Genomic DNA, 11,094 nt, shown 5'->3' on the forward strand with positions numbered 1-11,094 from the left:
GATTGCTAGACCAGCACCTTACCGCTGCGCCAACACAGCACATAAATGACTAAGGTGAGCCCGCACAACCTTGCCAGAGTCCAGATGTTGCACCTCAAACAACACTGGGCCAAATCTCTTAGAGATCTGGGCAGGCCCTAGCCATCTAGGGCCTAGGGGACATGGCACCATCTCCTTATACCAAACAAGGTTCCCTTCTTCTGGAGCAAAGGTCCCTTTGGCTCGCTTGTTGTATGCCCCCTCATTAGTTTCGTGGGAAGCCCTGGTAGCCATCACAGCTGCCCGGCAAGCTGTCTTGAGTCTTTCTTGGAATGCACTGTTATCACCGAAGACTGCATCATTTGTGAGACCTACGGGAGAGTATGCATGTCGACCTGTTAGGAGGTAGAGGGGTTGCTCCTCTGTTGTACGATGAATAGCAGAATAGAGGGCGAGTCGCAGTTCAGGTACATACTTGTGCCAGTCCTTAGGTCGATCTCCTACCACCGATCGTAGAGCTGCCTTGACAACACAGTTGGTGCGTTCCACGAGTCCATTGGCCTGGGGGTGATATCAGATGGTGAAGTGGTGTAAAGCTCATAACATGTCCACTAGCTCAGCAAACAGGTTAGAAGTGAACTGCCGGCCATTATCAGTCTGGATGACGCGAGGTTAGCCAAAGTATGTTATCCAATGGTCAAGGAAGGCATGATGTACTCTAGAGGCTGTTATATCTCGGAGTGGGATAATCTGGATGAACCGAGAATGCTGGTCTAAGACAGTTAATGCCCATCTCATGGGAGCCTGGCACAGGTCGAGAATGTCCAATGACACACGTCCCAGTGGATAAAGAGCTAGAGGTGCATCGGCCATTGGAACATGTTGGGCGACCCCTCTTAACTGCCGACACATAAGCCAATGTTCAACGTACTGGCGGACATCATGTAGCATATTGGGCCAGTAAAACATGTTCCGCAGATTCTCATATGTTCGATGTATACCGGGATGCATTGCTAGAGGTGGAGTATGAGCCGCTTTCAATGCCGAGTCACGCAATCTTTCCGGAACACACAGCTGGTACACAATATTATCTGGCAGGTGTAACAGCCGGTACAGGACTCCATCTTTCATCTCGAAGTCAGAGAGGGAAACTGGAGGCTCTTTCTTAGGTACAGTGCCATCACTTAGATAGGATAAGATATCTTGAAGTGCAGGATCCTGGCATTGCTCCAGAGCAAGTTCTTGTGATGACAGCTCCCGAACATCTATGGCAGCAATTTGTCGTGACAGCAAGTCAGGGACGTAGTTGGTGGGCCCCTCTTTATACCCGATCTCGAAGTCGTAATAAGACAGATCATGGGCGTACCTGGTCATCTGTGGTGATTTTGTTCGATGTTTAAATATGTATACAAGAGGACAATGGTCTGTGTAGATCAAAAGCGTGCGGCCATATAAATACGAATCAAAGACCCTAACGCCCTCAACAACAGTTAATGCCTCACAGTCGATGGCTGGATAACGAGTTTCAGGGTCATGTAGTTTCCTACCATAGTACGCAATAGCATGCAGTGTACCGTCATGATCTCATTGGATTAAAGCTGCTCCCAAAGCGATACTACTTGCATCTGTGTGTAGCTCAAAGGGTTACGTGAAGTCTGGCTGCCACAGAACTGGAGCTGATGCCAGACGCCTTTTCAGTTCTTCAAATGCTTGTTGCTGGTCTTTCTCCCACTTCCAACTCTGGCCTTTCTTCAAGAGGAGGTGAAGTGGAGCTGCGCTGGTTGCATATCCTTCTATATGCTTCCTAAAGAAGCCTGTTGCACCCAAAAATCGACGGACTTCCTTAACAGTTCGTGGTGCAGGTGTTGCTAAAATAGCTGCAACTTTATCTTGATGAGGTGATACACCTTCGGGAGATATGGTGAAACCCAGAAAGTTGATTGTGGTTGCAGCAACCTTGCACTTTTCTATGTTCAGCTTCAATCCAGCTGCTGCCAGCAGCTGCAGGGTTTCTTCTAGATCTTTCAAGTGCTGCGAGAAGCCCCTGGAGTACACAACCACATCATCCAAGTACGCTAAGGTGTGGTGTCCAAGAACAGATGACAAGACGAAATTCATTGTCCTCTGGAAAGTGGTAGGTGCAGTACTGAGGCCAAAGGGTAGCCTCCGAAACTGAAAAAGCCTATAGCCATCGCTAAATGCTGTCTTGGGGCGGTCTTCAGGATGAACCTCAACACTCCAATACGCTGCCCTTGCATCCAGAGTGGTGAACGTATCGGATGGGCCTAATTCATCAATAAGCTCATCAATTCTTGGCAGAGGGAACGTATCCGCTGTTGTTACTGCATTCAAGTTCCTGTAATCCACACAGAACCTAAGTGACCCGTCTTTCTTCTTCACCAGGACAACAGGGCTCAACCACGGTGAAGTTGAAGATTCAATGACACCATTCTTGAGCATGGCATCACTGCTTGCATATTGTTTGACGGGTTGCTTGCGGGAGACACCACTGGCGGGTACATACAGGTGTTGCTTGCTTGCTTGTTGCTTGTTGCCTGTATCAATCCTGTGCTGAATGCCTGGGATGTGGCCCACAGCATCCTCACCTCCATCAAAAAGGGTATTGTAGCTACACAGAAGACTCTGCAACTCCTGGCGTTGATCTTCTCCTAAGTGATCCAGATCAGGCATCTGGTTTTCAGTCTCCTAGGGCAATGGGTAATCTGGGATATTAGCAGCTTCGATTGCAGCAAGGGCTTGTGATGGCGGAAGATCATCAGCAACATCAGTGGCAGTGCTGCCATAACCAAAATCCTTTATCCAAAAGGTTCTGTCAAACTGGTCTTCCTCCCACTGGAAATCCTCATCTTCCCTTTGGTCATCACTCAAATCTGGACAAGCAGAGTTACAGGCACTGGAGTCGAAAGTCTCGGAGGCTGAGGTTTCTGCCGTAAAAACAGCCTCGACGGCAGATACCATCCCCAAACGTGTCCCCTGTGTTAATCGAATTGGCCTTGTTGTGCTGTTGACTGCCCACACAGGGCATCGCCGTCTAGAAACAGTACTCAGCACAAACGGTGATATGCACACAGCTGTTACTTGCGGTGTAAATAAAACGTCCCCATCATCAGAGCAAGACCTTGCCACTACACCCTCCAAGAAATGCCCACTGTGTGGTGGAAGCTCTGTGGTTCTGTAAAGGTGCACAGCAGAAGAGATGTCGGGTGGTGACAAGCGAGACGGGGAAAAGCGCTCTCTTCAGCATTCTCTGGAACATCTGGTGTGGTCACTCTCACTACACTCAGCTGCAGGGATTGGGCATCAATATAATTCACATGAAACTTCTGGCCTTCTAAAGTCAGACAGGCGCTGTCATCCTGGGACCTTGAGGACAGGCTAAAGGTGGTTCTTCTCAAAAAGTCCATCCACAGGAGTATGTCTCCAGGAAATCTTACGTCACACACAGTGACCGTATGGTGCATTTCAAGGTCTGAGTTAAGGCAGAAAACAAGGGTTACCTCACTCAGGGTGTTGATTGGTTGACCAAACACGCCTCGCAGAATACTGAAAGTCTTCCTCCGACGTACATAGTTATGAGGATCAATCTGCTTGAGGGCTTGGGGTTTAATAATTGTTGCTTCGGATCCTGTATCAATAAAGTAGCGGACTGTAGAACCACTAACATTGAGTTCTGCAACTATCCGTCCGGTAGACCCTGTCACTGCCATTCCCTTCTCTACGTGAGGTGCTCCTTGGATCGAACCTGCCAGTGGTTCCTGGAGCTTGGTCACCCTGGCGCTCATGAAAGGGGCAATCTCTCACCAAATGTCCTGGACCTCTGCAATGGTAGCATCGTCGTCGTGGAGACTGTGGATCTAGGATCTCAGCCCTGGCTCTGCGCTCAGATATACCGTGAGTCCTTACCCGATGATGCTCACACCACCTCTCCCTGACAGGTGATCGATGATAAGATGGACTGGAACACTCAGCAGCTACCGGCATAGCATACAAATTCCGACCCCGTGGAGGGCGATTAGGGTGGTAGGGATTTTCCTCTGCTGGTGAAGTATTGCTATACCTTATGCCATTGCGTGAATTCCAGATGCGCTGTGCTGTTTCGGCTATCTGGGTTGGGCTACCATCTTCTTTAACAGAGAGGAAGTCTTGGAGCCATGCGGGGATGCCACTTAGGAAGACCCTCTTCACTAGTTCGGATGGATCACCAATGGCCTCGCGGGTAAACATGCCCTTCCAACTGCAAAAAAGAAGTCAATTGGTGCCTGGCTTGGTGTCATCCGGATGTCGTATAGAACCTTGTAGAAGTCCGATGAGGTGTAGGTACCTCAGAACTTACTACAGAGAGCTGCCTTCAATGTGTCCCATTCTGTGATTGAGTCGAAGAGAAGGGAATTAAAGATTAGCTCGGCTGGACCTCTGCAGTTTGCCCGTGCTGCCTGAATGAACATCTCTGATGTGGCTGACTTCACGATGTTCTCAATTGTCCGAATCCAACTCTCTATTGCTTGGTTCTTTTTGAGCAGCTGTGAGGCAGAAGTATTCCCCTTGAAGTGCGGGACAGTTTCCTTCATGAACACATAGGAAAATGGTGTGCCAGACAACTGAGACGAAGAATGTGCTGACTGGGGACACTGAGGCGAAGACCAAGGCCGGAACTGCTGCGACAGGGATGTTTGTGGGTCATACGTGTGTCGATGTTCAGGATACAGCTGCTGCTCTGGTATTGGAGTGGGGGGGCGGCTCCGAGGAAGAGGCTGAGGAGGAATGCGGCTTCCATTAATGACAGGAGGCTGCTGATGGTGGTCTTGACACCTAGTCATGGTAGGTTGTACTGAGGGGGCGAGATGGCAGACCTCTACTAGCTCCTGGTCCCGCTACTGAAGTTGACGACCAAGCTCTTGAATCTCTCGGTCTTGGGCACATTCCATGGGTGCAGGTGCAACACCTGACCCCTGTAGTCGTTGGCGGGCCTCAGTCAGCTCCCTGTTCCGTTCTTCTAGCTGGCGGCGGAGCTCCTGAATTTCCTGTTCTCGGGTATGTACCACAGGCACGGGCACAGAGTTCGTCCGCAGTAGTTGAAGGCGGGTCTCCTCCAGCTCCCTGTTGCGTTTCTCCAGCTGGCGACAGAGTTGCTGAACTGGATCCTCCTGGTCTAGCTCTCTCTCCTGTGGCTGATGGAGGTTACTGTCTGCTTGCTGTTCTTGATCTTGAGTGCCTTCCTGCATGCGATGTTCAAGGGCCTCTTCATGGCGCTGTAGTCGGGCATCATTCTGCTCCTTGTACTCCCATACTTCTGCGACTAGAGAGTTGATCTTCTCCATGATCTGGTCAAACATGGTTACTTCTGTGACCATCATCTGGACAGCCTCGCGTACATCCAGGTTAGTACCACCTGGTGTGCGGCGTGGTCTTGGGGAGACTTCACGGGATGCATCGATGTTTCGATGCTGCTGGTGTCTCTGGTATCGCTCCTGCCTCTCCCTGCTGTTCGGCATGCCAGGAACACAGCAACTAAATACTTGAAGCTCTTCACGTACAAATACAAACTACTGCTGGCGGATAAGAAAACCAACACACAACTGACAACCCACAGGATCACAAAGAAACCAGAGTTCATAAGCGTAAACTGCTGCACAAAGCAAAGACGCTGCACAAAGCAAAGACGCTGCACAAAGCAAAGACGCTGCACAAAGCAAAGACGCTGCACAAAGCAAAGACGCTGCACAAAGCAAAGACGCTGCACAAAGCAAAGACGCTGCACAAAGCAAAGACGCTGCACAAAGCAAAGACGCTGCACAAAGCAAAGACACGGCACAAAGCAAAGACACGGCACAAAGCAAAGACACGGCACAAAGCAAAGACACGGCACAAAGCAAAGACACGGTACAAAGCAAAGACACAGCACAAAGCAAAGACACGGCACAAAGCAAAGACACGGCACAAAGCAAAGACAGGCCCAAAGCAAAGACACGGCACGGTAGAGGTTATGGAGACGGATAGAGTAGATAGAGAGAAATGGACACCGCCATGTTATAGAGCAGAAAAAATAGAGTGGGATGGAACATAGTATAACTTGCGCCGTTAAATGGAAAAAAACGGCAGAGACAGTCTAAATCGACCTTCTGCGGCAGTCATTTGTTCGTCTGCATTTTCTATAAACTCGTTTTCTATACGTGTCTAGTTTTCTGTATTTCCATTTTCTATACCCGCGTTTTCTCTAAATGTCACGTTTTCTGTGCACCATTTTTAACCAACATGACATAACTTCCGATTAGTAATTATTGTAACCATTATTTTCTATCATTTCTAATAACATTTCCTCTAATCCTTTAATAGTTTTACATTATAAGTGTTTTCTTATGTAATCTAGTTAATTTATGATTATTAATATTATTATTATAAACTTTATTCATGGTTAACAATGTAAGAAATGTACTGCCTCTTTACATTGTTTGCCTCCCGTGTCCGAACAATACACAATGGTAATTGGTTCAACACTTTCCGGTGAGCCTTTGCCAGGGCTAGCAGTAGTGATTTCTGTGCACAGTGTGACATGGGTTAAGTTGAAATATTTCTAATTGTATTATTATTTCTCTAAGTAATCTTATTAACATATAAATATATATATATTTTAATGACCGATAAATAGAGTTAAATATGATTTTTTTAATGATAGGTACGGGCACTTCTGGGAAAAATACACAGATCCCGCCCTCTTGGTCGATCTTGGCAGGTCCCATGGCATAATTTTAGGGCAATATATATGCCCACAATGTGGCGTCGAATGCCGCATAGATAATAACCCATTCATTCAGGTACGACAAAACACAAAAAATAAATAAAAGGAAAATTAGATGCAAATTCAAAAAATCACTTTTTAAGAACACCTGGTTTGATAATAGTAAGCTTGATTTTGAAACTAACTTAAAATTTTGTCAATATGTATTTGAGAGAGGTTTTCGTACGCATCTGCACGAAGCGAATTTAATTTACCGAACAAGACTATTTGTGATTGGGCGAGCTTCTGCCGGGAGGTTTTAATTTTTTGGCGTTTTGAAAATCAATCCGAGAAAATTGGTGGGTCAGGGGAAATTGTCGAGATTGATGAATCTAAATTTGGAAAAAGAAAATATAATGTTGGTAGAGTAATCGAAGGTCAGTGGGTTTTTGGAGGAGTATGTAGCAGTAGTGGAAAAAAAATTCTCGTACCCCTGGAGACGCGTGACACTCTCTCTTTGCTTAACGTAATAAAGGAGCGGATCCACCCAGGGATAACGGTCATTAGTGATTGTTGGAAGGCATACAACTGTCTTGAGAAGGAGGGGTATCAACATTTAACTGTGAATCATTCATACAATTTTGTTTACCCCAAGAGTAAAGCGCACACCAATACGATCGAGCGCAAATGGAGGGAGGCAAAATCAAAAGTGCCCCGCTTCAAAGGAGGAAGTACCACTTCGCCGGGTACTTGGCTAAGGCCATTTTTCAGATCATGTACCCGGCGGAGAACAAAAGGCTCCACCACTTCCTCCTCGCCGCAGCTCGTTTGTACCCTCCACACTGACAGTATGTGTTGTTAATTTTTTAAATATTTTTTTTAATAAATTGACATCGTCCGAATAGGCGGGGGGGTGGGATAATTGTACATGTTATTTTTTCTTAACATAACAAAATATATATAATTATCGGATATCGACGTTTTACGCATTGCGTGTTTCACTTGTTAACTTTAGCGGTATTTCATTCGTTGTCCGTCGGACAAAGTTTGTTTCGTCTTTCTGATTATACGGCCTGTCTATTGTTGTCAGAACAAAATTATAATCTTATTTCATATAAATAAATTGTTTATTGATGTTTAAGTGTTATTTATTTCATCTCGACATTTACAGTTTGTTATAGAGATCCTGCATTCCCCCCCCCCCCTCATGGAGCTTCGTGATATCGATTTATCCACCTCATCCCTCCCCCCCATCTTGGAATTTATTATCTGCAAGGACCCCCCTCCCCCTTTTGGAGGGGAGGAGGGAGTTTTCCCCCTTTGGAGGGGGAGGGGTCCTCTCCCAGTTTGGAACTTAGTCTCTGGGAGGGTGCGTCGGGCTCGGTAACAATTACCCACGGCACAAAGCAAAGACACGGCACAAAGCAAAGACATGGCACAAAGCAAAGACACTGGGTAGAGGATACAGACATGGACGCGCGTAGATAGAGGGAAATGGACACCGCCATCTTATAGAGCAGGAAAAATAGAAGGGGATAACATATAGTTTAAGATGCGTCGGCCTTATAGTCACCGCTAAATGACGAAAATATAACGTGCGGCCGCCTTTCAAATTCAAAGTCGATGAGCTTGTTTACCTTGCGAGGAAAAACACGGCACTGACCCACGAACGCATTTTTGCCTTAGCGAACTAGTCCATGTATCATTACGCGCTTGTCAAAAAGATATTTGGCTAATTATCTATGTCTGCTGATACGCATTTATACCTGTAAAGTCTTTTAGTAATGTTATTATACTTCATTTGCATATTTTTATATTTATCTATACCCTCATATCGAATCCTGCACATCAAGTGTTTCACACTTTCTTGCGCCAGCCACAGGTTGACAGCTCATCATACCGCTCATTTCGAGATTGAAAGCTGGCGAGAAATGTTGCGTTTCCAGTGTTGTGTTGATTCTGGGTTCTTTTTAAGACCTTTACAGTGGCATCAAAGAATAATTAGACTTCAGTAACCATCCCAGTTTTCTATCTGAGCCCTTCAAGAGCTCCAAAGGACGAAAAAGGTTATTAAAATCGAAGCAATACCAACAGTACAAAAACAAAAGTTTCACGTTTCCGGATATAAAGGTATTTGGTTTATTATTTTACGGTGTGAATGCAGCTCTGCGGCTTGCCCCCCATCAACCCTCCCCTCAGGCAGTGCCCAAAGGGCACGCCTAGTCACGGCAATTTATATTGATATATTAGGTTGGTTTATTGGTCAATACATTTTTGGGGGTTGGAACATGTGAATTCCCGTAGAGTTTTACCGAAATGTGGGTTGGGTTCCCATAGAGTTTTTGATTTATTTCGTGTCAGTCCATAAACTTTCAAAGATAGCGGTTACATCCGTAGAGTTTCATTGGCTGATTTTAAGCGCTTTTTGTGCTAGTGTTACGCATTTTTGATCGTTATTCTTCTTATTTAAGCTTGTTTTACCCCATAATTTCCTTGATATACTTCATGCCCTCCCCTGCTAACGGGACTATCAAATCAAGATCGTCGATGGAGAAATGGTACTCGATCTCCTGAACGATTCATTCGCAAAAGAAACAACGCCGAAAATCGATGAAATCATAGGATTTCATGCAGAAAAACAATTTTTTTCGACAGTCTCTGAGAGGGTGCGTCGCTCTCTGTAACAATTACCAGACACTGCACCCCCAAAAAGTGAACTGGCTGGGGATAAAAGGGTTAATACAAAATAAATGAAAACATCCTAAACTAAGTGAGCCACAGTAAAACTAACTAGGCGACCTGGCGATTAGCAATAATAGAATCTAACTCAGAAAGAGAGAAGGTAAAAGCTGAAAGAAAAAGGCCAAGCTCTAAAAACTACCAAAAGTAAAAACTAAATACCCTGAAAACCTGTAAAAGAGGGAAAAACAGCAAAACATAAAACACAAACACCAAAAGTAAAAGAAGTGGCTCACCAATGACCACTTAAAAGCATGCATGACATAAAAAATAATGCTGGACGTCTCAACATCAGAAAGTGATTAATCAAAAGCGTTAACTCATTAACTGGAACATCTCACCGCAAAAGCCACCAAAACCACCGTTGTAGTGTGATCTGTCTAACCCAGGGGTCCCGTCCCAGTTCAAGTCACTCTTAGAATTCTGCCCTCCCCCTTGACGCTGGCGGGGGATACTGGCACAAATAGACCTGGTTAACCCCTGTTAATTCAAACCCCCTTAAGTGGTAGCGTGGGGGGAGACAATCATTAACAGGGGTGTTCCAGTGTGAATACCACTTTCTGATGTTCAACCTAACCATATGGCAAAATACAACCAGATTCCCTAAAGAAAAATACAAAAGTAAAAGAACATGTGCTAAAGGCACCTAAAATTACTTGCTGTCGTATGCAAAAACTAAAACAAAAGACTTCCAGAGTGGAGAGCCTGGCTGAAGGCCTTACCATAAAACAAAGACAAAACCAGCAAGTCTGGCGTCAGAGCTGAAGGCTTAAAACCCCTTAAATCCTAAAAGAAAAAAAAAAACGACAGTATAAAACCCGAGTCTGGTGACACCGAAACAGGAAAACTAAAACTAAAAGATCACTCGGACTTCCTACATTGAAATATAAAAGTTACAAATAAAACAGAGAGAAACAAACCATCCAAGTTCATTTTAAAATAAATAAATAAATAAAAGATGTTCAAATTATTCAATAAAAATGTTCTTAAGATCACATCCAGCTCCTATGCAAAGAATATCAGGATCTAAGTACTTGACTTATATTCTTCCGTGATCGTCTGAGTGTTCGGTTCAACAAATATGGCGACACTGCCGGTGGTTCAAAGTTTCGGAGGTTAACGAAGCACACTCGTTGAAGCCTCGACTCGTACTGTTTACTGCTTTCTTTTTCAATGCCCCAGTGACGTCAGAGGCTAAACACTTTTGCAAAATATAGTCTTGCAAAAAATAAGCTAAAAAAGCGCATAGTAAAGAACAAAACTAAACATAAAAGTATAGAATAGAAATCACAAGAAAAAGAAATACAATAACTAAAAAAACGAATAAACACTGTACGTAAAAATGCTTCCCCTACAAGTTAAAATTAAAACTAAGTAAAAAAGAGACCTTAAAACTTTACTGAATGTTAAAAAAATCTAAAATGAATAAAAGCTGATGATGAAAGGCTCATTAAAATGTCTCGTTGTTAAATCATAAATAAAAATGTTAAAAGAAAACACACAATAAAAAGGGGACACGAAAATGAAAAAAAATCAATAAAAACGAGAAAAAAACAACCCAAACCCGAGGTGAGACACATAACAGACAATCCTCCAACACGGCAGTCAGAGCGGGAGAGCGGAGAGGATGAGATGCAGCA

General features: G+C 44.7%; 1 protein-coding gene across 1 annotated transcript; it reads right to left on the reverse strand.

Moving 5' to 3' along the window:
- Positions 1–4,871: 4,871 nt before the first annotated feature.
- On the reverse strand, positions 4,872–5,492 carry LOC138862156 (arginine and glutamate-rich protein 1-like). Its single transcript, XM_070123328.1, has one exon. It carries the CDS (start codon positions 5,490–5,492, stop codon positions 4,872–4,874), a length of 621 nt encoding a protein of 206 aa, XP_069979429.1.
- Positions 5,493–11,094: the final 5,602 nt, after the last annotated feature.

The sequence above is a fragment of the Penaeus vannamei genome, chromosome 7, assembly GCF_042767895.1.
Source record: "Penaeus vannamei isolate JL-2024 chromosome 7, ASM4276789v1, whole genome shotgun sequence".
Lineage (NCBI taxonomy): Eukaryota > Metazoa > Arthropoda > Malacostraca > Decapoda > Penaeidae > Penaeus > Penaeus vannamei.

What these genes read in the sequence shown, in the direction of transcription:
- LOC138862156 (XM_070123328.1), bottom strand. Translation starts at nt 5,492, where the DNA reads ATGCCGAACAGCAGGGAGAGGCAGGAGCGATACCAGAGACACCAGCAG.